Source organism: Castor canadensis, chromosome 1 (genome assembly GCF_047511655.1).
Source record: "Castor canadensis chromosome 1, mCasCan1.hap1v2, whole genome shotgun sequence".
Lineage (NCBI taxonomy): Eukaryota > Metazoa > Chordata > Mammalia > Rodentia > Castoridae > Castor > Castor canadensis.
In genome coordinates, this window is record NC_133386.1 from 6,370,911 (window position 1) to 6,398,833 (window position 27,923).

Here is a 27,923-nt window from a genome sequence, read left to right on the forward strand (position 1 = left end):
TACCTGCTTTCTACAGTTCATATTTCTGTCCTGGAATTTTCATGTTTTTAACTCAGCTTAGGCTTGAATTTCACTCAGGTATATTCAAGTGTTTATTCATTTCACTCAATGAATTTTTTGCAGAGCTGCTTTATGCATGGCAGTGGACCAGCCACTGGAATACAGACAGAAGAGGTCCTGTTCTCTCTGGGAGCTAAATTCTGGCAGGAGAGACAAGTTTTCTAGAGTTGATCCATAAGCAATGATCAAGTTAGGATAGAGATAAATACTGCAAAGGAGAAGCACTCTAAGGGCTGCTTGCGGTTCCCTGGACATGTCTGTAAAGGCGCCATTTCCAACCACTCAACACACTTCCCTCTAAGGTGCAACACCTCTCCCTGAGATGCTGATCTTTGCTCAGGGATTTGGTCTTAATTCCCAGTTCCTGATATTGGTTGGCCATGGACTTATCTACTGATAAATGTATAAAAAATTCTTAACATGTTTTTAAAGATTGTGACTTGTAGTGCTGACATCACTACTATAGTAACAGTTTAATAACCTTGCTGGTCCATCTCTTCCTCATTGACCCTCTCCATCTGTACAAGAGGTGCTACCTTAGACACGTGTGGGAGCTTAGAGGTTTCTATATTCTAAAATGATCTATTTGTTGGCTCTTTTGCTACCACCCCTCATCATCTTTCAAAACAACCAGATCAGGTATCACTAAGAATCCACTCATGCATTCACAGGCTTCAGTTATTAGAGGTGCCCAGACTTATCATGAACTACTTAAAAATGTAAGATAGTTGAGAGCCAATAGGGCAGCCTCATTGTAAGCATCAAAAAGAAAGACTCCCTAAAAAAGTAATTTGTAAGTAAAATAATGAAGCAGTATAATTTCTACTGAAAGAAAATGGCAGATATTAATTGTGAGTTCATTCTCTAGTGTGTGACTACGAAATTCTTGAAACTGCATGAAGAGTTCAATGGAGAAATTTCTAAAACTTAAAAAGAAAATATTATTAAGTGGCTAATTAGATGGACAGAGTAGATGGTGATTCTATCTCACAGGCACAGGACTTCACCCATCCTCATCACTTAATAGTGTTTTCCCAAACTTATTTTTAATAATAAAATATCTCAATTCTGAGATCCAAAATGCTTTAAGACATGCAAAATTCTCTTATAAAATGACTCTTAAACTCAAGTAGGTAGTAGAGAGAGCAGGAAAATGAAGATAGCCTGCCCTCCACCATATACTCAAACTATGCAACTAATTAAAATATGTAACTCAAACAAATACTTATTTTACTGGAATTTAACTATTTTAAGTTGGAAATAAATTGATAATATTTAAATTTTCTGCCAGCCAATTGGATATTTCACACCACATCTGCTTTTAACATTTACTTAAGTTTTAAACAAAATTGTAATTGGCCTCTCCATTAACTGAATTCCCTTTCTATGCTATACATTCCTCTATCAAACATTTGACATCTTTATGTCCTCAACTAGATTATAGAATACTTGAGTATAGTGTTGAATCATATTGTACTTTATCTCTAGCAATTAGCACAAAGCTTTCCGCACAGTAGATGCATGATAAACATTTGCGTGACTAAATAAATAATCAAGTATGTATTGCTATTCAAAATAGATCAGAGGCTGTAAATTATATAAATTAACAAATTGATATGACTGTTGAGATCAGAAGATTTATAATACTATTCTCCCTGTCATTTCATTTGAATTAATTTTGTGTTTGGGGCCAATGCTTTTTCTTCAATCTCCAACTATATAATCTAATAGGGTTTAATTTAAAATTACCTTCTTACAGACCCAATGCAGGTTTACATTGGGTCTGTAATGAGGATACCCTTATCTAAAAGCCCCTCCTGCCTCCTAAACACTAAGCAACTCTTGAGTCCTCATGAGTTTTTAACCCCAACTCCTGACAATGTGCATCAGGATTTGTCCTCTAAGATATCTCTTTTCCTATTCGCATTGTCCTATGACATGAGGACCAACTGACCATGTATGCATACGTGTGTGCATGCATGTGTGTGAAAGACACTGATCAGTTCATCTGTATTAACATAGCAATGGGTAGTGATAGAATAATGTGTCACTTCAGAGTTTTTGTTTGAATTAGACTCAGGAAAACCTTCCTTCACATTAAGTGGAGTTCAAGTTAGTGTAGTAATTTCAGGCTATGTGACAGTGCAGAGAGAGGAACATTTTGTCCAAAGTGTTCCTTTATATATCATCTTTGAGGAACTATCTTGTGCAATATAACTAAGCTTTGCTTTAATATGTACTGCAGTGATGCTGTGCTGCCTATAGCTAGGTACAAACACTCCACTTGATAACACAGAGTAGAGAAAAATCGAAAATAGCACAAACATATACCTCAGGTCACCTGCATAGCTACTGCAACAGCTTAACACAGCTGTCACATCACATTTATAAATGTGTCCATTATAATTATTTTTGAACATTCATGTAAATTCTATTCTTAATATCCAAACAATACTAAACAGTAATGTCATGATTTGCATATAAAGTGTTTCCCAAAAGGTTCATACATTGAAAACTTGGTCTCCAGCTGATGGATCCAATCTTGAGAGATGATTGGACATGAGGGCTCTGACTTCACCAAAGGATAAATCCACTGACAGATTGATAATTTCATGGTATTATTGGGAGAGAGAGGAAGGTGGACCCTGGTTGGAGGAAGTAGGTCACTGGGGGTGTGGTGTGCCTTTAAATGGTATTGTTTCCCTATAAAGGGAAGTGTCACTATGTTTGCTTCCTGGCTGCCATGATGTCACCATCTGTGCTCCACCTTATCCTTCTTCCATGATGTTCTGCCTCACCATAGGGCAGAAACAATGGAGCCAGCCAACCACAGACCGAAACCATTAGCCAAGAAAAAACAAAAAAAAATCTTTCTTCCTTTAAACTGTGTCTCACAGTTATTAGTCACAGCAGCCAAAAACTCTGATTAGCACAAATGGTATCTAAAGTATAGTGGCAGCCTTTTGATATCTCTCAGACCACTTCAGATTTACAGCCGCCTAATATGTTCACAATGTGTAGCAATTTTCTACACTTAGGAAAATCATTTCTCACAGCCTTGTTGAAAGAAACCAGCAGCCTAAATCTTTGCTTTTGTCTTGAGCCCACAAATGCAGCCCCTCTGGGGGCGTTCTCCATGGTGCTCATGCCATGTAGCTGCCTTTCCAGTTCAGGATTAGATATAAGTGGTCAACTGTAAGCCTAACTTAAGGCGATCCCATGATTTGGCTTCAGAGCAATTAACATATAATTTCAAATCCAGAAAGAGAAACTTTGGCCTAGTCATTCAAACATTTTGGATAATATGAGCATAATGCATTTAACAGCTTTCATCCCTGTGAAAAAGTATGTCTGTTGTCATATGTGTATTTCACACATTATTTCAATTCTTAATATTTTCAATTAGAATAAAATTCTTTGAATTTCTAGAAAATAGCAATTTTGGTAACATTAGTTCTTAACATTCAACCTTAGAAAAGTGAAAAAATGCCAACTTTTCTACTTCTAAAATTGTATCAGTTCACATATTAAAAAGACATATGTGTTGCAGGTTTAGTAGAATATGTCAGAATTTCCTAAGTTGTTCCTAAGGTAAAAGAGAATTAATAGCTCAGTGTTTTTTCAAGCACTCTCTGGCATCAAGTGATTCTGATTGTGACTATTTTTAATTTCTAAAAAGACTAGTTGGATTTGTGGCAGTAGGTTGGTGTTCTATTAGTAGACAAGAAGATGCTTATAGTTCATCATCTGAAAAAATTTTATTATTTCTCTTTTTGGAAGTAAAGATTTCAAGTTATGTTATAAAACACTATGCATGCTACTCTAATAAAGATTTTGTGAAAGGTCATTATGGCGTGGCTTAATGCAGAGAAAAGCAACAGCTAGGCATTGTACAGTGTTTTGAAGGTAGAATATCACTTTTCATATGTTTTGTTTGTTTTATTCTCAGGCACATAAAAAGACCTTGTGAGATATCAAGAGCTGATAGCAATTCTTATTTTGTACCTAGAGAAACCTGAGCATCTTAGAATTGAAATGACTTGCCCAAGTTAATAAGCAAAGTAATGAGTCCTGAACTCAGGTACTTTCATGAATATGGCATTTTTGTATTGCATTCTCTGTTAGAAATCATCTCAGTTCACTAGATTTTAGTAAACCATGAGATGGTAGTCATTTTCTGCATCTTCATAGAGGCAGAGAAACTTTTGTTCCATCAGTCTCAACAGCTGGGGAGGAATCCTAGGAGAATGCTCTTGCCAGGAAATTTCAAGAAGCAAAGCAAAAGGTGACAAGCTAGATGTTAAGATTTATGTGCCCACAACAGGCAACAGCAGAATGATGGAGGAATATTTGATGAAGAAATAGGGCAGTTTGTTTTCCCATAAATAGGACTTCAGTGCAGTATCATTGTAGCCCTAGAAACTATTCAGTATCGTTAAACATTCCCCAAGACGCTAGAAAGTCAAAACATTTCCTAAGCTGAAAAAAGTTTCAGGAAGACTAAAAGTAATACTTACCTCTTTTTCCTTGTCAGTCTGTGTGGATTAAAACAGAAAGGCTGGCCAGAGAATAGGCCAAGACATGGGGAAGGAGAAGAGCTGCCTAGTAAGAAAGGGCTTTGGGAGACTATACTGTCCAGAAGATGAGTGGGCCATTGGAGGATTTTTAAGCAGGTGGAGGACAGGTTGCTGCTTTTGTTCAGAAATAGCCCTCTGGGAGGCTTGTAAATCCATTTAAGAGAGCTGAGAAGGACACCCACAAACTAGCTAATAAGTTATTGCAATTATCCAAGAGTATGAGGCCTAAAATTAAGGCTCTCACTTGGGGTCTCAAAATGACATACAGATTTACCAATTTCGAGAGGCAGTGAGTATTAGGAACAAGGTATGGCAAGTAAGAATTCACTTTTGAGTTAGAAAATGGAAAAGCTGGCTGTTCTGTCTTTTAATGTTCTTCATTGTTCCCAAATGTCATTCTTGCTTTTCCAACTAGATTGCCATTCATTTCCTTGAGATCTTAAGCTACAGATTCTTGTTCCCTTGGACCTTCCACTTGACCTTGTTCTAGTAAAGTGATGCCGTCAAGGTTACTGAGCCAGGCACAGCTATTTCCACCCCTGAAGAGGCCTGAATGCTGAGCTTTGGGAATTTCAGGTTAACTTTTCTCTACCCTTCACGACTGTCAGGTCATCAGCTGTCACATCTCGTGATTCCCAGTATGCCAACCTCTGACGGCTTCAAAAGAAAGGTTGAGCCACATCAGGCTTTGTGATTTTGTGTAAAGACAAAGGAGAGTCAGGTTATGAATCTATCAAATCAGATCTTTCCCTAATCTTTTTTAAGTATTAATTTGGAAACTTGCACAATAACACAATTCTTTGCAATTAATGATAACTTCTCTATCTTATTCATACCAGTAGGCCAGAAATCCTTTTATAAATTAGTAAGTTTTAGCACACTTATTTCCAATACATTACTTATTGTCATAATGAATGTCCAAGCCAGTTCTGTTTTGCTTAGTCATTTTGAAGTAGACCCTCAAAGTTTTCCTCAAAAGTGGATTCATTATAAAACTTAAAGAAGTTTTATAAGTTCCAATGAAAATATTACTGTTTTCCTTGGCCTTGAGTAAAGCAATGGCAGATGAGATTTGAATTACTTAAAAGTAAGTAATGTGGTTTTGAGAAAAGATTTTCTTAAATTGGAACATAATTTTGGACATGGAACATTCTGTTTCCCTTTGTCTTTAGATTTATGCATAATGTCACAATTACTTCTATGAATGAATTTCTTAAAGTAGCATTTATCAGAAACAAGGAGGGCATGTGCAAGCTGGAAGACCAGTTTCAAGGAACATAATCAGGAACAATGAGTTATGGATATGATTGAACAAATTGTGCCCATGCACTGAAGTTATGAGAATTTAAAACTGGGAAAATTTTAGAGAAATTCATGAACCACAATGACACGCCAAACCAAAGGACAGTGTGAGTGTAGGTCTTGCATGCAGGGAGTTGTTGATGTTTCTTGCCCTAGATGTGCTCATAAATAGCAATTGCTTTAGTTCTTGAGGTCTTAGGACATTAATTAATTGTACCCTGCCTGTTTTAAAGCAATAGAGAAATGGACGTTGAATCAGTAGACATTAGTGTTTGCTATATTTCTGAGGAAGCTAGTTTGGGGGATCCAATGCAGGCTTATGGCCATGGTGGTCATCCATTCTTTTCCCACAAGATGAAGTTCCACACCTGCTCACAGAGGGAGCCCCTGGACAACTTCCTGGGTGAGCGAGAGAAGGGGTCCAGGAGAAGATGAGAGTTCCAGTTTCCTAAGCAAAGACAGGGATGTGAGGGAGCAAATCATTCCCTTAAAAGTATTATTATTTCAAAAAGTTTAGAATGATAATCAATTATAACCAGAAGCCTATTCATTCTTCAATAAAAATCATTTCACTTCATTTGAAGAAAGACATATATGGTATGAAAAAACTTAAAGGGAGTTGGTTTTATTATGCCAAAAATATTGAGCCAAAAGATATGGGTGAATGATAAAATAATATTTTGAGAAAATTCTTACAGAAAAATGTGGGGAATTTAAAACACCTTTGATAAGAAATTTAGCCTATCTAAATTAGTCTTGAGGAATTTCAGATAACTATGAATTTACTTTGTTTTAATCTAGAATTGACATTTTCCTCTTCTCTATAATTAGACCATAAAAAAGAATCCTGCCTGGTTCTTAGAGATAACTGGATCTTGATTATAACTGATTCTGTGGGGAGGGGAGGGAGAAGAATGAAAATAAAGGCAGAGGAGGAGGAGAAGGGAGAGAAAGGAGAGGAAATATCTTGATTTGCAAAAACTCATTGAGACTTGAAAAAACAGTCCATGCATATTAAACTGGACAATGCCTTTAAAAAGGCTTTGGCACCATTCCTTTCTAAGGACAACCTGACTCTTCTTTTGACCCCCAAATCACATTGTCTTAATCACTTTAATTAAGGCCTCAAGAATTTAAGTTCTTATCCATGTTTTTGCAGCCCAATGAAAACATGGAGCTAACCATAGTTCAGAAATAGACAGCAGTGTCATTACAGATAGTCAACCAGAAGCTTGCTCTTGATCCACTCTGTCAGCCCAAAGCCTGCTCACTGCTTATGTGTTAAAGTCTGGTTGAGTGGGCTCTTCCAAGTTCATTGCCCTTTTGATCCTTGAAAAGTTCATTTCTTTACAGTCTCTGGCAAAGTCCTTATCTGGCCAGCTTCTCACTTTAATCCCACAAGCCTCACCTCTACCACTGCAAAATGTCTAGCTTCTAGCAAGTGCCCAAGATAGTCATGCCAGACTGATATATATTCATGGGCAGTAAATTACATTGAAGCAACAGAAAAATTAGGCCAGGCAAGGTGGCTCACGCCTGCAATCTCAGCTACTTGAGAGGTAAAAGTCAGAAGGACTGTGTTTGAGGCCAGCTCAGGTAAGAAGTTAGCAAGACCCCATCTCAACCACTAAGCAAGGTTTGGTAGTGCAAGCCTCTCGACCCCACTACACAGGAGGTGTAAATAGGAAGATTGAGGCCCATTTCAGCCCTGACAAAAACAGGAGACACTATCTGAAAAATAATTTGAGCAAAAAGGGATGTGGGCTTGGCTCATTTGGTAGAGCATCTGCCTAGCAAGTGGGAGGCCCTGAGTTCAAACCCTAATATGACCAAAGTGAAAAGAAGGAGAAATTAAATAAAATGTGATCTGTTTGTGTGTGTTAAGCATGCCCTGTATTACTTCTCCCTTTCCTTTTCTTGAAAATAAAGTAGTTGATTATGTTTTAACTTCGGCCTTTCGAATTGGGAATTTACAGTAGCTCAGTACACGCCGATGTGATGTGTGATTCATAAAGCTGCAAGAACTAAATGATAATACTTATAGGATGATGGTATCTGGACACTCTCTAGAAATCTAATAAACTTCTCATCTCATTTAATAAGCAGAGCTCAGTTCCAAGCATAATTATCAAGATGTAAAGCCAACTGAGATAAGTAAGGAGGCTTGCGTGATAGTAAATGCTACTCAGATAGGTTCGCCTGCCTTGAATTGAAATGAGAGTACCTCTCAATGGTGAAAAACGTGCTGCCTCAAACTGCCTCTAATCCGTAGCAACTTCCCTTCCTGCAACAGCTAGATTATTTTTAGTAGAGAGAACTTGAACAGATGACGATAATCATATGGTTCTCCTAAATTAAATCTGTGAAGAGACATAAAAGCAAATCACTGTATCTGTAAGTCTCTGTTTGTCTCCATTGTTTAAATTCAATGAACTAGGACAAAAAAAATCACTGCCATTTAAGTCCTGCCATCCCTGTGACGTGCTTACAGGAAAGCTGTCAACACTTAGTAATGTAATTGAAGGCATCTGTAGGTTAGGAATTGTTTGGTAACTGGAAATTGCACAGGAATAAGCACATTGTTTGGCATTTGATGCATTTAGCGTGGTTGTACCCTATGTACAGGGATTCTCGGTACATAGTGAAGGTGATTGACTATGTCAAAACTCAGCAGAGCTACTCAGCAGAGCAAGAGTCATTTCCCTTACAAGAATGCAGATTTGTTTAAGAGATGCGTTTTTTTCTTATGATAATTCTCTTAGATGGAGAAGTATAATGTCAAGAATTAGATTATGAAATGCTTGCTTTTTATTATGTGAAATACATTTTAGTAGTGGAAGTAAATTACATGGCAAATTGTGTCTTATGTGGTAGAGAGATGCTCCAGTTCTTAGGGAAGGTCTCCCGAGCCAGCTGAGTGCTCTGCTTTGGCATCTGTTGAGCTAACTCTGCAGCGCTCCATGAGCAACACAAGCACAGATGCTTGGCTTGAGTTGGTGTTGACACCACCAGCAGCTGCTGTTTCTTCTGCTTGTAAGTGGCACTTGTTTTGGGGTTGTATAAAGTGACATAAACCTGAGTCCACTCCTTTCTACTGTTGGGCAGGCCCTTCACTAACTAATCTCTGAATGGCCTGTTATTGCTTGGATGGGGCTTTATGTCAATTAACTCATTCATTATCATACTGGATCCTGAGCCTTTTTATTGTCTACATTTTACTAATGAGCTAGTGAGGCATAAAGACACTAAACTGATTAGCCTAAGGTCTAGTGAAAGTTTGTATAGAATTTAGGCCTTCAAAATCTTTGTTGGAATGATTTTACCCTTGATTTGGGAATGTGCAAGTCCTGCATAAAACAACCCAGTGCTACACGAATCAAGGCAGTGTCATTGTCATTGTATTGTGATCATTATTCTCTTGGAGTTTGGATGGGATTTGCCAAATCACTTTTGATTCTCCAACTTTCTTGTGCACCATATAAAATATCTTAAAATATGGTGTTTTATATTATTGGTATAGTATCAAAATCAAGAATGAAAAAAATATTGACAAGGACTGAGCTAATAATCCTCTTAAGATGTTTTCTTAATTATCGCTTGCCTCCTAATAATGTTTAAATAATTTGAAGAAGTAGCTGGTAAATGAGAAAACTAATTTTTTTGTGTATGGAAACCTTCAGGTAAGTGTAAAAGTATAAGCTATTCCTTTTCTAAGAAGTCATAGGGTACAAATTCAAGTTAGGAAAAAGGATACATTCATTAGAGCAAAACATGTTTCTGTCTTTGTTTTTATAAAATGTGCTGATATTTTCAAGTTTAACTTGCCAGAATAAATAGAAGTTCAATTTCTGGTTTCTTCCAATATTTATGTCTTAATATCTCCTAAACTAGGAAATGACATTCTCTGTTTGAAAATTTAAAAGGAATTCAGGGTAGTGTTCCAATATTCACATATTTAAACTGGAAAGTATGTTAATATTAAGGCAATAGCAGTTAGCAATGAAATCACATATGGAATTACCACTTCTCAAACTTTCATTTCACAAAACATCTTTCTCCTCACCAGAAATGGGTGTGCAATGGATACACACAGGGTAAAAAGTAACCCCAGTGACCTCCTGCAGCCTGATGTACATGCCTTTGTGAAACTATTCCTCTAAAATATGACCTGGACCTCCTTCTAACCATGAGAACACAGCAAAATTGTATTGATACCTATCACTCTCTTAATTATGGTTCTGTAACTTCTCTTGACCAGAGGACAGGGGACAACATCAGAGTAGAGAGGAGCAGATAGTGTTTGCTGGCTGAGAAAATAAACTGTGCCATGCTGAGGACAATTACACAGCCAGGAACTGTAGGAGGCCCCCCAGCTCCTAGCCAACAGGCACTCAGAATTACAGCCACAAGGAAAATGACTGTCAGCACCACCTCTTCTTGTTCATCCATTTCTGTTTCCATCGACATACACGTGTATGTATCTACAGATTGGAGCCATTAAGAATAAAACTTATGAACGTTTGTATGTAATTCTGAAGGTGGATGTATTTTCAAGTGTTATGGATACTTAGAAATGCAATGAGTACATCTCATGTTAGTTATATGTTTACTTTTTTTAAAAAAAATGCGTCATAGTTGTCTGAAGGAACTGACCAGTTCCCATTGGCACCACCAGCATGTGTGTTAAAGTTGCTTTGCGTCATGCCAGTGTTTGGTACAGGCATTTACATTTTCTTATCCATTTGAATGGGCATGCTTAGTTCGTTTGTAACACCAGCTTGTGTAGTTACTCCACGAAATTTACAATGAAAAGGATTCTTCTCTTTTTCTTATTACTGTACTCACAGGGCTTAACAGGCAATCACTGAATATTTGGCCAGTTGAAGAATATTTTGAAGGATTGTCCCTTTACTTTCCTGCTTACTATTTAATGATTGTGTTTACTGAGTCTTTGCTATGATCATAACATTGTGCTTAGCTTTGCCAGCAGCAGAGGAACTTTAAATCACACGGAGGAAGATGGATGTGCAGAACAGTGTCTGCTGTGCGACAGATGGAGATGTCTGCTTTAACAGAGTTACATGCAGCTCTAGAAAGTGCTGTGATCCCCGGGAATGGCTGGATAGGAGGGAAATTGAGAAAAGGGAAGAATTAAAAAAAAAAAAAACCCACTGGGGCTTGAGTCAGTTCCCTTGAAATTGGCCTCTTAATGCTCAGCTATTGACTAACCCCAAAACAACCCTACCCAGGAGGTTCTATTTTGAGAACTAAGAAATAACACTTACAACAATTGCCATTTTTATAAAAAGTCACTGTGTGCCAGGCACTGTGCAAAGTGTTATTTAACCTTCATAACCACTGTCTTAAGGACGTATTGACCTCCTTGCTTCAGATGGGGAGCACTAAGTTGGAAATGGGTCACAGAAACCAGCTCAAGCACATCTCCAAAAAGTAGAAATGTTCTGCAGTTGACTTGCAGAGCCCTTTCTCTGCATTGACTTGTTGCAGATGGAGATGAAAAGATAAAGGAAGGACCCAGGCCTTTAAGTAGTAGAGATGCTTTAAAGACACAAGCATCTCTATAATATTGTATCACAATATAATATAACACATTTCAAAATTAAAAATTCCAAAATCATTTTGTCCCTTAATTTTAATTTGTGGCTTTATGTATTTGTGAAATTATTCAAGAAAACTTTTTAAAATGTAGCATTTTTTATGTTAACATAATAGATAGTAAATATAGCCTAAGTAAATTTATTGTTATAATAACTGTTGGGACCAGACCACCACCTGCCCTCCCCTTCCCCCCGCTACTGACTTATTGGAAGCTCCCCACTCGACCCCAAAGACTAACAAAGGGAAAGTTATTAACCTTTATCTCTGGGTGGGCATCAAGGACAGCTGAGCAGACAAGTGACCTTACCACAACTTATCTTCCTTGGTTGCCCAGCAACAGCATTCTTTAGTGACTCACAAGAAAATTTTCCCACCCAGCAAACTTCCCGGTACTTTTCCACCCTCTGTCTACCTTAAGCCTATATGTGGCAGTGGGCTCTAGATCTCTTGTTAGAAACTCCCTTCACAGAGTCCTTCTCCCGAATAAAATCTGTGCTGACATTGAGCCGCCTCCCACCTATCCTTCCAAGCCTTTTTTCAGTCTAACAATAAGCCTTTTCAAAAACTGTAAATGGCCAGACTTTATAGTAACATTTTGGAAAATAACATTTGCAATTTATTTTAAGCAGCAATGTTTGCATCTACATATAAACAGCAGAATAGGGCATTTGCTTTTGGTAATTCAAGAAGTCTATCTTTTTGTTGTCTATCTAGACCCTGTCAGAGTAATATTTGGATATGAAGTAGTCGGTTAAATGCTTCAGTTTTCCACTTCACTGGGCATTGAAGAACAGTCAGAATGACTTTTGGATTAGTTTTGGAATGTTTTAAAATAAAATTTAAAGCTCACACGCTGTAGAGTTTAGCATTATTCTCTACTATTTTGGATAATTTTTCAGAACCTCTGACTTCCATGTATCATATAAGTCTATTTAGATAATATTCTGCTTCACGCTTTTCTGTGGGTGGTGACATCAGTCAGCACAAATCATCTCCAGTTATTACTTTCCACCTACCAATTCTGACTGCTGGATGAACCACTGGATGTGACTGCCACCGCTCTCTCTGTCAAGCCTTCTTGGATTATTCAGGTCAGCAGCTCTAGGGTTTTAATTGAAGTAATTTCCTCCTTGAGATCTAGGATACAGCTACTCCACAAACTAATGTGATTGTGTATGAACCCAAATGCTGCCACATGCTTTTCCCATGAGGAGCCTGAGAACACCTTGTGGCTTTGCAGGCCCTCGAATCTAAGTAGAACAACACAGCTCTGCACACATACTATAAAAGCAGCCAAAGAATATACACAACCACGTGTCAACACAGCTTTAGAAATCTGACCTTTACATAAGTGTCATGCATCATGGAGTATTAGCTTTTCTTTTCCAACCGTTTAAAAGTGTGAACAGATTTCTTAGGTCATGGACTATATATACAAAAACAGGCATTGGGCCAGATGTAGCCAGCAGGTTCACTTACCTCTGTATGAGCTGCTGTCTTAAATAGCTTTCCATTACTATAACAAATCCTTGAGGTAAGTCAACTTATAAAGAGAAAAGGTTTATTTTGGCTCACAGATTTGCAGGTTTGAGTCCATGATCAATTGGCAGTGCTGTTTGGGGCCAGCAATGGCCTATCACAAAGAGGGTGTGTGGTGGAGCAAGGGCCTGCACCTCATGGCCAGGAATGGAATAAAAAGAAAGAGAAAGAAGTGGGGTCTCACAATTCTATTTGAGGGTACACCGTTAATGACCAGAAGACCCTTCCACAAGGTCTCACCTCCAAATAATGCCCAGCTGGGAGCTAAGAGCCCTGAGGAGTGCTTAAAATCCAAGCTGTAGCATTGCTTCCGGAATTTCTATAGTTTATTTTGGTTGTAACCTCTAACGAGGCAAAAAAAAAGAAAGTTTTCCGAAAGCAGTCAAATGATTTTTAAGGTACATATTTACCATTGTTCTGATTTTTTCTATATATCTTTCTGTAATTCTTTAGTTTTGAAAGATGAAATAGTTTTTTGGTTCTTTTCTAATATGTTATAATTCAGTTCCCTCCTACCACTTCATTTGCATTCTCCATACCTTTCTCACTCCTGTCTTAAAGCTGTTAATTATACACACTTGAGCCATGTAATTGGTGGAACACAGTGTTCAATATTCGTCAAGATGGGTAGAGCACCCATCCTTACAGTGTGAGCTGTGTGAGTAAACTAGCTTGTAGATGGCATTAAGTTGGACTCCCATATCTAACAGAATTCTAATTAATTTTATTATTTGTATCATTATGTTATGGATTGAGACCAAGAAGGGAGTTATGAATGAGTTTTCTATAATTTCTCAACATAACACAAGGATTTTTCAGATACTCTTACCTCATGTGACAATTCTAGGAATTGTTGCATAAATGTTTAAATTAATGGTTGGACACTAAAAATTCAGATACAAAAAGTAAATATCAAGTGATATGTACAGAAAATCTCATTTACATCCAGACTTTGAGGCCAGAACTTTTATTCTGAGTAGTGGAGTGTAAATGAGACCTGACTCCTGCTGTAGGATGTTGGTAACCCTTTCCAGCTATTGCCATGTTGGGCTTTTCTTTTCCCATCTCAAATACTGTAAGTAGTTCAGGAGAAACTTCTGTGCTTATGGACAGTGACTGCCACCCCATCTACTTCTTAGTCAACACAGTGACATGGATTTGTTTTAAAGCTGAGGACTTTCCATAGCCTCCACCCTACTGCAACTTATCCTGAAGAACCACCAGCCATGGCTCAAGAGTCAAACCCTAGCACAGTTGTGAGGCTACAGCTCACTTTGTTCCCTTAGGAAGAAGACTTGGTCCCTGGACAGAAGGAACACAAGAAGCTGCTCCTGTTGGAGCTATCAGGAACTTTGGAGAGTAGAAAGAGAAATATCACAAGACCCTCAAATAGACCACGACTGGTTTCAACTTGATTTTGACAAGTTTGCCGGGCTGCATTGAGACTTAAGCCAAATAAAACCAATTTGGATGAGAAAGCAAGGGTGGCACTCATTATGAGTTACATAATGTTGCTGGAGACAGTCTCCAAATTTGACACTAAAGTTTTCCTAGTTGTAGAAAAATGAGAAAATCTTATATATAACCACAGCCTACAGAGAAATAGAGATTACAACAACCAACCAAGATGCAGTCTCTGAATCTTGTAAAATGTTGAAACATGATGTTGGCAACCAAATTTCCCCAATGGCTTTCTCACTTTAAGCTAAAAAAATGAGGCTGACGAATGGGATCAAGATTCCAAGTATCATTGCTTCACCTCTCTTATGTCAAGGTTTTGTAATTTTTATCAAGTGACTATATGCACATGCTTAGCAATCAAATATGTAGATGGCCTTAAAATAAAAACCACCACTTGTGAGGTAAGAGTTTCCCTTTCCTCCTTTTCCCTTCTTTACCCAGCTAGCCTTCCCATTCTTAGTTTTTGTATTTTACTTTTACATTGTCCAACCCGAGTAACATACACATTTAGCTCCATAACCATAATTAAAACCTTGTCTGTTTTCACTAGTGTGTCTCTAAGGCTGAAAATCAAATAAGCATTTACATTATCATGACAATAGTGGGATGTGCAAAGGAAGTGGGATTTCTTATTCTTTCTGACCGATAGACATCATGTTAAGGATGAGCCCTGTGTCACTGGGGGAGCATGCCTGATGACTAATTTGGCATAAAATTTGTGTGACATTGTGTTGTGGGCCTCAAGACTTCTGCCCACCTCCAGATGCAGCGACTCACTGCACATAAAGGACCGGCTGTGCTGTCATGCTTATGACTCAGACTCCTTACAGCAAAAGAAGACGAAGCAAAATCTCCCAAGGGAGAGGTGCACCGGGAGACAGCCAGAGGAGGACCCTCACTGGACACGCAAAGCCTGGGCTTTTAGAAGGGACTGTTTTCTGCTCACCACTTATCAGAATTCCAGAATCCCTGAGAGGAAGAAGTTTGGGGCATGAATCATGGTTTGTCCAAACAGGTTAGGCTCTGCAAACCACCCACATCAGTAACAGAATGGTGAGGACACTTCTGAAATCTAAGTTCCCAAATGCCAGCCAAGGGTCAACATGGACGGCAAGCCTTCCTAACAATAGCCACTTCAGGCCTGCTGTAACTCTTTTCTGCACACTTAATTAATATCCAGTCTAAGCAGTGGCTTTGGACTAATCTATTAATTCAAACTCTGGCTCCCTTTGAGACCTGGGTTAAACAGCTACTGTTGAATGACTTAGCTTTTTTCAGGTGGAGCTCAGCTTCTCACACATCCTGTGCTTTTCTCTAGAATAGCACACGTGTAGGGTTATGTGCATCTGTGGGAGTGTGCTGTGGTGTGTGCATATGTGTGTGCATGGATTAGTGTACATGGGTGTGCATGTGTGTATGTGTTGGTGAAAGAGGGGAAGACTCATGTAGACTCAAGGAAGTACCTCTGGCTTCTTGCACACCTTCCCAGCATTTTCACTCATTTCCACTGCAAGGTCTCTGACTACTCTGAGCTGATTCCTGGAGCAGAAATGGTCCTCACGCTGACCCATCATGACTGATTTTGTTTCTCTGACTTAAGGCACTGACCGAGTACAAATGTCTGGAAGTAAAAGCTCCAAAGTTACTGCACCTCAGAACCTGGCACCGGGCAGTGCACCTCAGACCACCTAAGCTCTGCCCATCTTTTCCCCTCCATTCTTCCAGTCACAGCTACAGTAACACTGGCTCAACTAACTCTTCATTCACGCCCTCCCAGACTCTCTCCCAGTCCACCTTCAACTGTCCTCAAGGTGTCATTCTCCTAAACTTGGAGTTCCCTTTGCAACTCAATGTTGGTCCCATAAGAACTTTTTACCACTCTCCCATTTTATCCCATTTAATTGATAACTAGGTTAGAGGCAGAGTTTGAGGTTAAAAAATCTTCCCCTCTGAGCTTGAATGAAGGTATAGCTATGATTTTAAAATTCTCTTTTGCTATTTGTTTCCAAGTAGGTGATCTGACCCTTCTCTCTAGCTTTTAGAATCTTCTGTTTATGAAATTTGTGGGTCTGGATTCCCTAGGCCTTCTCTCCCAGCCTTTTTTTATCCTTGTCTTCACCCTCCACCTGGTCCTGCAGGAACAGAGACCCATGTTCTTCTCCAACCCACTGCACATTTCCAGAAGAGCATGAACCTCTTTTCTCAACCACTGTGCCTTCCATTCTCACTGGTGTCATGGGCTCACACACTGATAATTGTTTAACGCAAATCTACTGGTGCCTCTGCGAGGCATGAGTTTTGTGCTCACCAAGTGACCAGGGACAGGCAGTCTCCAGGGGACTGCACACATTCAACACTGCACAACAGAATCTTTCATGTACAATTTCCATGTTTGTTTTCATTTAAAAGTCACCAATTAAAATGGTAATGAACTTCCAAAAATTATTTAATTAAAAATTTAAACTACCTCCAAAAGTGGAGATTGCATATTTATTTCCTTGTAATTTTCCCCTTTATAATCACTTAAATAGTTGTGCTCCTACTTTAATGTGACTCTGTATTCCTTTCACCAAGTATATTGTTAGAGAACAAGAACAATGAATTCTAGTTGCTGCATATTATTTGATTCAGTTGTGGACGTTTGTTTAATGCTCTTTGGTGATTCGGGCTGTTTTCAGTTTCCTAGGACTTTGTTCAAAACATCTGTGAACATTAAAGCTCTTTCTACTCTGAGTGCTTTGGGCCAGTCTGGGTTTCTTGAAACTTAGACAACAGGTTAGGAAACAGGCAAAGCCTTTGATACACACTGATGGATTGCTTCCGAAAAGCAATGTATTGGTCAACACTGATATTTCATTTTAAGTGTTTTTTTTCCCCTTATTTGCTAGAAAGACTTTTGCTGTTATTTGTTTATCTCTTTAATGACTAGGAGAGTTTTTTGAGCACATCCTCTGTGTCAAGCCCCTCTGTACATGCTGGGAGGGTGTGGTGAATAGAGTGGACCAAGTCTGCCCTGTGGAACTCACACTCAGTGGGACAAAAACTCAGCTGTGATAACTGCTATGAAGCAAGGAAAGCTGGTAGAGCAGATGGAGAGGATCTGCCAAGCTCAGAGAAGGCCTTCTTCATAAGAGTACATTTAACTAGGACCCTGGGGGAAATATAGGAACGGAAAATGAATGTATTCAGATGCAACTGCCTAATAAAATCTTGTATATTTATGACAATAGTTTTGACCTAGCAGAATCCCCAAAAGCTTCTAGAGAGCCTCCCATCCCCCAGCCTGTGGACCACACTCTGAAGATCACTCCACCATCCATTTACTGTATTACCATATTGTAATATGAATGTAAAGGCTTTAGAAAATGTATTAAGGGTACATTTGTATTTTAATTTGTGTACCAATGATAAGATGATTTTTTTTCTTCTCAAAGGGTCCATCTTGCTGGGAAGATGTCTTAATTCCTAATCAGATGAGTGGTGAGTGCCAGTCTCCAAACTGCCCTGGAACCCGAGCAGTAAGTGCTGAGAAAATGGATTCTTTATCAAATAAGGAAACCATGACATCTTTAGTGTTTACTGAGAAACTAGAATAGAGACAAAAATGCCCCCTGACTTTCCTTCTACCTAACACTCTTTGCCAGAAGTGATATCCGAATGTGTTAATAACATTCACCAAAAGTTCTCCCTGTATTATTGCCTTCCAGTGTCACTTTCCTAGTGACTTAACCACTTTTGATAACGTGCAAAACACAAGACAAAACAAAAACAAAAACCATTTTCCTCCACCTTTCTAATGCAACAATCCACACAGCAGATTTCTGTGACCTCAGAAAGTGCTGGGTTCTTCCAACAGCAAGCAAGTGATTATGCAGCAACAGACACCAGCTCAGAGTGCTCTAATTGAATTTTCTTCTGACACTGGCTGAAAACAGAGTCACATCCCATAGGTTGAGGGCTTGGTCCCCCAAACTGCCCCCATTCTGATGCCATCTTCAGGCCCCAGGTTTTCCTCTTTACTTCTGACTGACCAGCTATAAATCGGGGTCCCCACACCTCCTCTGGACTCAGTTAATTTGCTAGGGCCATTCACAGTACTCAGGAAAACCCTTATTTACCATTTTCTGGATTGTTATTAAGTATATTTCAAAGGATACAGTTGAAGAGGTACACAGGAAGGAGTAGGGCAGAAGGAGGGTGGGGCTTCCATGTCCTCTCCCAATGTTCTGTCCTAAATATCCAGAAATTCACCTATCTAAACCCTGACCTTTGGGGGTTTATGAAAGCTTCACTACATAGGCATATTGATTACATGCAAGCCATTTGTCATCAACTTAATCTTTGACCCCTCTATCCTCCCTGGAGGTTGGGAAATGGGGCTAAAATTTTGACCAAGTCCTGCCTTGGTCTTTCTCGTGGCCTGTCCCATCCTGAAACTTCCTGGAAGTTGTCAGCCACCAGGCAACTTAATAGCATACAAAAAACACTTCTCTTTGACAATTCCAAGGATTTTAAGAACCATATGCCAAGAATCAGAGATGTAGACCAATATGTATTTTATACCATCACGGGTGACTGTGCTGAATGTACCAATTTAGACATTTTATGAAGAAATGTTCATGAGGGATAAAGAAGATCCTAGGAAAAGAGGGCCAGTTCAGAGCCAACGAAAAGTCACAAAGATAAAACATTCATCATTTTCCTGATGCTGATATTTTATATTTGTAGTCCCTATCATTCAAAGATTACTTTTTACTTTATCTCTTCCCACTTTTCATTGTCAGTTTTCTGACATGGTGGACTGTTAGAAAATGTAACATGGCTGGCCTGTTATATAACTGAGTTATTGTCCTCTGTTCTTTGTAACTTGTTTCTCTCTGCAAGCACATGCCATATGTTGCATATAGAGCAGATGCTTCTGGAAAGAGACCCTAAGCTCTGAAGTTATTTTTAAGATAATTTAATTATTATGGTCACACTTATTATTGGAATACTGTTATACTTTTTACCTCAGCAGTCCTTGGGTCTGACTGTATATATTTCCTGAGCTGTAAATACTGTTATAGTGCCAACACAAATGTCAGTGTTAGTTCACAAACTGTCACCGCCAGCTGGCAGCTCATATCTTCTCTAAGGAGCAAAGTCTGTCAATAGCAACAGGTACAATGTTTGAGCTCAAATCATTAGCTGTGCCTTCTCTTGCCAATCTGCTGGGTGATTGCAAAGAAACCAAGATAGCAGCAAGCAGCAGTCAAACAAGCAGTCTCTGTCAAACGGGGACTGGGGACCACAAATAGATTTTTATTAATGCAAATCTTGAAGAAAAATAATGTGTGTATGTCAATCACAGATTTCAAAGCATAATACAGTCTTGTGAATTTCGTACTGGGATAAAATTAAAGTGTGCATTTTGTAGGGCAGAATTCTTAAGTATAATTATATAGACACATATACACAAACATGTTATAGTATATATAATATGGAGATATAATCACATATAATAGTTATGTATTTTTACATGCATATGACCATCCATCTACCTGCCTATCCTCTGGCATTTGTAACTTCATGGTCTTCACTTCATCTTTACAGTAATGTGAGGTCCTTTGAAAATCATTGACTGTCTGACTGTTCCTCATATTCCTTGGTGGTAACTGGCAAGATTAGTCCTGGCAGAATAAACAGAATAAACAATTCTGTATCTCTAAGGATTTAGTTTTAAACCAGGCAAAGGGGAAAACTTTAGGGTGTTGAAAGCCATGCCTTTTGCTTGCTGAATTTGTAACTTACCTTAATTACCAATTTGTTACAAATTAATTAATTAATATTACAACTGTATTTCTTACAGCATGGTCAACTAATATCCCTAAAAACCTTGCTGTACACACCATAGAAAAAATCTAGAATAAGTCATAAAACATGCATTTTTTTAAAGAACCATTGTTTTAGCAACATAGCAAAGAAAAGTTCACATGCCAAAAATTAAGAGAATGCTGGACTACAGAGGAAACTGTAAGATGCACCTAGATTGGGCAACTACTGACCACTGAGGGTGAGCGATGCAGGTTGGACTAACATACATTCGGGTTTAGGGCCTGTCGTAGGTGAAAAGTTAAACAGAATCCTACACAAAGCTAGGATTCATAAAATACGGTGCCCTAATTGAGAGGAAGGTGGTAGGAGTTCTTGTCTATTTTGTTCTTACTCTCAGTAAAGAGAAAATGTTACCGCTAAGAATTTGTAAGCACAAAGTCATCTTTACCTGAGTTGAGGACAATATTCAGTCTTCCTGTGCGGCTCATAAAATCCTAAGTCTAGAACATTTTCTAGGGTAAGTATGAGTTGACAGTGCCAGGGATTGTGCTGAAACAAAGCCAAATCCTCCCAGGATACCTGGGCTTTCAAAAGAGTCCTCAAATAATTCCCCAGATAATGGTTCATTCAGTCATGAACTGACAATCAGACAAATCATATGACATGGGTGGAAATAACCCATTGTGAATGAGAATAACCAGAACTCCAACCTGGAAAAAATACAGAAATTGAAATTATAACAGAAAGAATATAAGTATGCTTATTATGTTTTTAAAATAAAAGTATATATGACAAATGACTTTGGAAAAGACTATCAGAAATATTCAGTCATTTTAAACACACACACATGAGAAATGCTAAAATTAAAAATTATAAATATTGGCACAAATTTATAAAGTAGACTAAACAGCAAATAAGAGATGAAAAGAGAGGTAAAAACTTAGATCTGGAATTTAACCTGAAGAAAAATACCTATAATAGATTTAAAATATAAAAGAGAAGTTGTAAAACACAAAAGTTAGAAGTTTCAAATATTAGATTTTCAGACAAAAATAGAATTGTGGAAAGATATCATTTAAAGAGATAATGAAGTAGAACTTTGCATAATTTTCAAGACTCAAGACTCTCAATGAATGCCAAGTAGCATAAATAAAATTTAAGCCACATCTGAATAAATCACATTGATACTATAGATTGTCAAAGTCAACTAAAAGCTTCTAAAAGCATCTAGCATTACAAAGACTCATTACCTACATAGGAATGACAACCCAACTGGTGGTTACTTAATCAGCATCAACACTGGAAGACAGATGACAAGGGAATAATATCTTCAAAATTCTGAAAGAAAATTAATGTTAAGCTAAAACTATTTCAGAAAAACCTGTTAAGATTGAAGTGTAAGATCAACAATAAAAAAGATATTTTCATCCGAAGAAAGAGTTTGAGGAAGACTATAGAAAATGGAGAGATCTCCCATGCTCGTGGATTGGTAGAATCAAATAGTAAAAATGTCTATACTCCCAAAAGCAATCTACATGTTTAATGCAATTCCCATCAAAATCCCAATGACATTCATCACAGAGATTGAAAAATCTACCCTAAAGTTCACTTGGAAACACAAGAGACTGCACATAGCCAAGGCAATACTCAGCAAAAAGAGCAATGCTGGAGGTATCACAATACCTGACTTCAAACTATATTACAAAGCAATAGCAATAAAAACAGCATGGTACTGGCACAAAAACACCAGTGGAACAGAATAGAGGACAAGAATATGAATCCACACAACTATACCCAACTTATTTTTGATAAAGGCAAAAAAAATATACAATGGAAAAAAGACAGCCTCTTCAACAAATGTTGCTGGGAAAACTGGTTAGCAGTCTGAAAACTGAAACTAGATCAATGTTTATCACCCTATACTAGTATCAACTCAAAATGGATCAAGGATCTTAATATCAGACCCCAAACTCTAAGGTGGTACAGGAAAGAGTAAAATTGGGAGATTTCACATAAAAATCTACACCTTAAGCTTCTCCTGAAAGAGCACAGTCTCATGGGATCAGGTTGACCTCCCAGCCTCCCTCTTGTCGCACAGCTAGTTTGTACCCACAAGCGCTACCCAACTGACTCTCTGAGACCTCACAGCTGTGGACACCTAGCTAGATCCAGGACACAGCAACTTTTCACACTATGGGGAAAATTCAGACACCATAATAGTGAGATGGCCAGTGCTTGATTCTCAAAGACCCCAGCCAACTTCCCCTAGCCTCAGGTGGGGTGTGGGCTCAGAAGAACTCTCAGTTCTAGACAAGTTTCACTCCACCAAGTCCTTCAGCATCCCAGAGCTCCTCTGGTAGCACTGCAAATTATCCACAGTAGGAAAGAGGACAGGACAGAGGCCCCATACTTTCCATGGCACCCCAACGCTTTTAGAGACCCATTTCTACTGTCAGCTTAGCCCAAGAAACCCCATGATGAAATGTGATGACAGGAGACTCTTCTTGGCCCAGAGCTGACTTACACTGTCAGCTGCAGTATAAGATGCATCCTAGGTTGGTCAAAGCCATCATGGCTGTTATATACATTATAATCCAGGAAGCCCTGGAAGCTTTCCCCATGATTCCAGAAGCCCTAGGGGGTTTTTCTCCTTTGGGAATGTTCTGGAAGTGAGTAAGTTTGATTCTCCTTGAAGGCCTTTTTAAGCACTGGGAGTGTTTAGGTTCCAGCTGGGCTTCTCCTGCCTCAGCTGTAGTCAAGTCCTTGCTGACCAGTACCCCCACTACTCATGGTGCTTCAGTTAGGTGACCACTGGTCCTGGAGTCTCCAGCCCCAGTGAGGGCAGAAGGAAAATCCTCCTATGCGTGGCATGGAGGTCCTCCCTCGGGGAGGATCCATTCCCTGTCCTCCCAGGAAAAGGGGTCATATGTCACCTCCACTGCCCTCATCAGAACCTCAGGTCACAAACAGTTCAGAAGCAGCTCCTGGCCATAGCATTCCTCAGCCTAGTCACTGTCAATATTAACCTTTTTAGTTAAAGAAGCATGTGAACTTTCCAGGACAACCATCAGAGGAATTGAAATAGCATACAGAACATCAAATTCATACAGGGAAAAGAGGAAAGGGGGAAAAGAAGAGAGGAAAGCAAATACAGGAAGGGGTCAAATAAGTAGTTCACGCACAAAGGACAGGACTCATGTAAGGGCACTAACTGAAATTTAAAAACAAGGATTCCCAGGTTGGATCAAATGCAGAAAATCCTGGCTGGTGCAGTGGCTCCAGTGGTAGGGTGCCTGCCTAGCAAGCATGAGGTCCTGAGTTCAAACTCCAGTTCCACCAAAAGCAGAAAATCCAGCTTTGTGCAGATTACAAAGGGTATAGCTAAAGCACACAAGAACAGTGCGAGTAAAAGAATGTACAATGATATTCCAGCCACATAGTGACTAAAAACCACTGTTGAAACCATGTTAACTACATAGAAAGCAGATTTGTAGGGAAAGGTATTACTACAAATGTGGCTTTCCAGATTTTGATAAAGGGTTCGATAATCTACAAAAATATAGTACTTGAAAACTTGTGTGGTCTTAGTAATGTGTGCTCAAAATATATTAAGTATTTTTGCCAGAATTAACAGATTCTATGGCTAAATCTGCCACCATGATGAGAGAGTGACATAACTCTGAGAGCTGAGAGATCCTGCAGGGCAAGCTCAGGAACGATGCTGGGATCACACAGCAGTGAACAGATGGCCCTGGGAGGCAGGCACCCAATCCTCGCAGGAGATTCCCCCACCCTTGATTGCAGCACATAGGAAACACTTCAACAATTGTCATGTTTCAGGGCTTTAAGGAATTTAAATGTCACTCACAAAAAATTTCTACATGGAAATTCAAATCTCTAAGTCAATAAAATGACTCAAATGGACCAAAGAATAAGTAAAATGCATTATCTCTCAATAATTTTGGGGTACCACTAACATAGGATTTAAACAAATAACTTAGGACCATAATCACTTAGTCTATAAAAGAAGAAATAAAATTACTTAAACGTACTGCTTAAGAAAGTAGGAAAAATGATGATATGCAAGTATTTTCTTACTGCCATACCTAATGAACCCTACAGAAATGTCTGTTAACTAAAAGCACTGAAGGTGTGCTCACCTTTGAATAACTATGCCAGTGGCTAAGAGAAGTTAAGCATTCAACATGAACAATTTATTTTCTTCAGCCCTTCTCTTAAAACCACTTCTTTGGAATGCACTTTTAAAATGTAGCCAAAGCGAAACACATTTCACAATGTGTTTTCTTAAGTCGTTGTGTGTGTTTATTTCTTAAGGAGACGAGACAATAGACATTTTTAAGTAGCTTACCATTTTCAGAGTATTATTAATTTTGACAGTATTTTGGACACAATATATTTTATTCTCATAAAAATTTTAATTTCTGTCATTTGGACAAATACCCCGAATGCTTAAAATTTAAAAGAGCAGAGTCTCTAATCTTTTCTCAACTAATATTTATATATTTAAAGACAGTCTAACTGGCTCACTTTAAATAGTAGCAAAATTTAGCCTTGGTTTTTAAAAGGTCAGGTTTTAAAACTTGACCTTAATTCACTTCAGAAAGAGAAAGAAAGAGAAATCTGAACCTAGTTCAGCTTTACACTAATCATTGTTATTTTAGGAAGGCACTTAGCACTGGTGAGAGGCATCTTAGTTTTTAGAAAAAGAGTTCTAGTAGACTAAAAGAGTAAATGCTTGAGGTTAAAAAGGTAACAAAATCAATTAGGATTTCCTCCATTAATGAAATTCATTCAACTTTGACTATGGGATAAGACTTTAAATTTTTGCACAAATCTTAGTTTTGTATTTTAGGATACCTTAAGCTATTAGATAGTATTTGTGATAATCTGTGTGTTAGGACATGTATTTTGGCAACTTGCACACACATAGGCTAAGGCTAACCCAGAGGTTCTCGTGTCTGGGCATTAATTTTGAGCTCCAAACCATAACTCGCAAAAGCGAGAAGTTCACAGTGCCACATCACCCTGCCAAGCCCTCTGGCCCTAAGAGTGCTGCCTGGTAATGAGGTGCTCTCAGCCAGCTGCTATTAGTTTCACTGCTTAGTAGTCTATAACATACATTAAATTACAAATTTTTTGAAAGATTTACCTGGAATTAAAGTTATATAATATTTTCTTAATTTGATTTATGATATAGGTTGAATTTTCTTACTGCAAATGTGTTTTCATCAGAAATAGTTAAGTAGGGCCTCTTTAAATAGCTCTGAGATTTATTTCTTTTGAAATTAGATACTTAAAACTATCCCCTGAACTATAATAAATAACACACTTATTAAACTCAGTACAATAAATGGAGAGTTTTCATCTTACTCAATGTGCAATTTGTCTCTTGCATTTTTCCCCCGTAGGGCTCAGTATATGTCAACTGGAACGTTACTTTGAAAAAAAGTTAATATTCATAGCCTGCATCTCTGATTTCATCTTGTTGGGGAATGTCAGCTGAAACAAAGTGCGCAGTAAACACAAATCCCTAATACTGAACAATTTTGATTTATAAGTCACTTGAATATTTTATATCCAAAAAGTTCCTTATTAATGTTTCTGTCGGATCAAGTTACCATCCTCAAGGGGATTTGTGTTGCTTTTCATTGTTTTTATTATTGCTTCAGACTTCATTAAAATCTCACAAAATGAGACTAGTTATATCTCAGGATGGTTTCCTGTACAGACACCTGTCCTTTTCTTCCCCAGTATCCATTAATAATGAAAGGTTGCTTTTGTTTTGTTTTTAAGGAAAGGTCTTGGTTTGACCAAGGATTCCTGATATAGTCACAGATGACGGTCTCTATTTGTGCAGTGTACAAGCTCCGGGCTCTCTATGCTTGTGTTGTCCAAGCTCGTCTGCTTATAGGTTGACTATAGAGTGGTCAACATGGGCACAAACATGTGTTTACACAACCCAGCCCCTGTGGCACCCCAGGCCCAGCTGATGTCAGGGCAGTTGGGCACTTCACGTGGAGGATGGGGAGTGGACACAGAGGGTAACAGCATGGTCATTGCCTTCCGTTCTGCCCTGTGGCTTGAAGACAAACATGTGCCCTGCCCTTACACTGTTCTCGCCAGTCATATTTTCTTAATTCTAAATAAAATTGAATTGTGAAAGCTTTGAAGTCAAACTCAGATTATGATTGAATGGTGTCTAAGCGTGACAAAATGTTCTCTGTTTTCTGACATGCAATTTGGGTGACAAACTAGAAACTTCTTACAGCATTTTTCAAAAACCAATCAAGTATTCAGACCCAAGGACAGCTTATTTCTAAACCAAGTTTTGAGTACTTGATAAGAAAAATGTCTTCTTCTTTTTTGGAGTGTGGAAGTATTTTTATTATGGAATTAACTAAATTTTTGTAAATTTGAAAAAAATCAGTTTTGTTGATATATGAAAATGTATTAGTCTGCTATGAAAGAAAGTGTCAGCAGTTAAAGGAACAGTAGAAACCAAGGAAGTCTTAAGAACTTAGGGGTGTTTGAGAGGGTGTTGAGGTCTAATTTAAATTCTATTCATTTTTTCCTTTGCCTGTGTTATAACCCATATTTTATCTTGGCTCTTTTCCAACTCAGTATAAAATTAAATAAACAATCATCTTCTCCATGGGATCCTTAAAGATTCTATGTATGAAAAAATTAATCTTTAGGGAAAAGAGACCATGTGTCAGAATCAGCACACATGCAATTGGGTACAAGATCACCAGTACTCACCCTCACTTTGGGGGTGGGTATAACTGTAGCTTAGTTTATCATGGCATCTTTCAGCAATGTGCAGTTTATGCAATATTTTCTTTCAGTATTGAAAATAATTCTTACCTCTTTATTCCAATTAACTTCTGGTCCCTGTGAATCATAAATTGTCTTTTATACTTGATGATTTTTGAATCTTAATTCTGTAGTTTATATCTTATTTTGTATACAGTAGAAAAATTATGCATATTACAACCTTATTTAAATATAAGAATTTTTAAACTGTCTATTAAAATGCTAGAGGCTTCAATTGTTTTACTTCTTAAGCTTTTACTTTTTCATAAAATGATTCCAAAAGTTGATGTCTGTAGGAGGGTAGACTTAAGGTTTTATTACACCTTAGATAAGAACCTCAGACAACAAAGAAACAGCAAGGGAATTCATCATGATTAATCAAAAAAAGGTGGTGTGTCCCGATTGGTAGATCAGGGAAGAAGATATATTGATCTACCAGAAAAGATAGCAATAAGTATAAAAAAGATAATTTCAAAATAGATTGATAAATGAAATTCTGAGAACTGGAGCAAAGAAAGATTAAAAGCACTGTAAACATCATCGAATGCTTCAATTGGGATGGTAAATTAGACCTATATAGAACTATCAGGGATTAGGGACTGGAGGTCACTCTGAGACAGCCTCTGTGCAGACACACAGGAGACTAGTGGAGTAAGAAGAATAGAAGGAAGATGTGAGAGTAATGGGGCAGGAGAATGAGGCCTGCTTCTCAATGGG

At 38.2% G+C, this 27,923-nt stretch overlaps 1 protein-coding gene across 8 annotated transcripts in view; it reads left to right on the plus strand.

Annotated features, from left to right (window-relative positions):
• Prkn (parkin RBR E3 ubiquitin protein ligase) overlaps positions 1-27,923 on the plus strand; it is a 1,269,303-nt gene that overhangs the window by 588,085 nt on the left and 653,295 nt on the right. For 6 of the 8 annotated variants that reach the window (XM_074070800.1, XM_074070813.1, XM_074070825.1 and 3 more), the window contains exon 5: positions 17,993-18,076. The exons of the other annotated variants lie outside the window; for them this stretch is intronic. In XM_074070800.1, the coding sequence (XP_073926901.1) occupies positions 17,993-18,076 (84 nt within the window). The remainder of the gene's footprint in view (positions 1-17,992; positions 18,077-27,923) is intronic. 8 annotated transcript variants of the gene reach the window in all.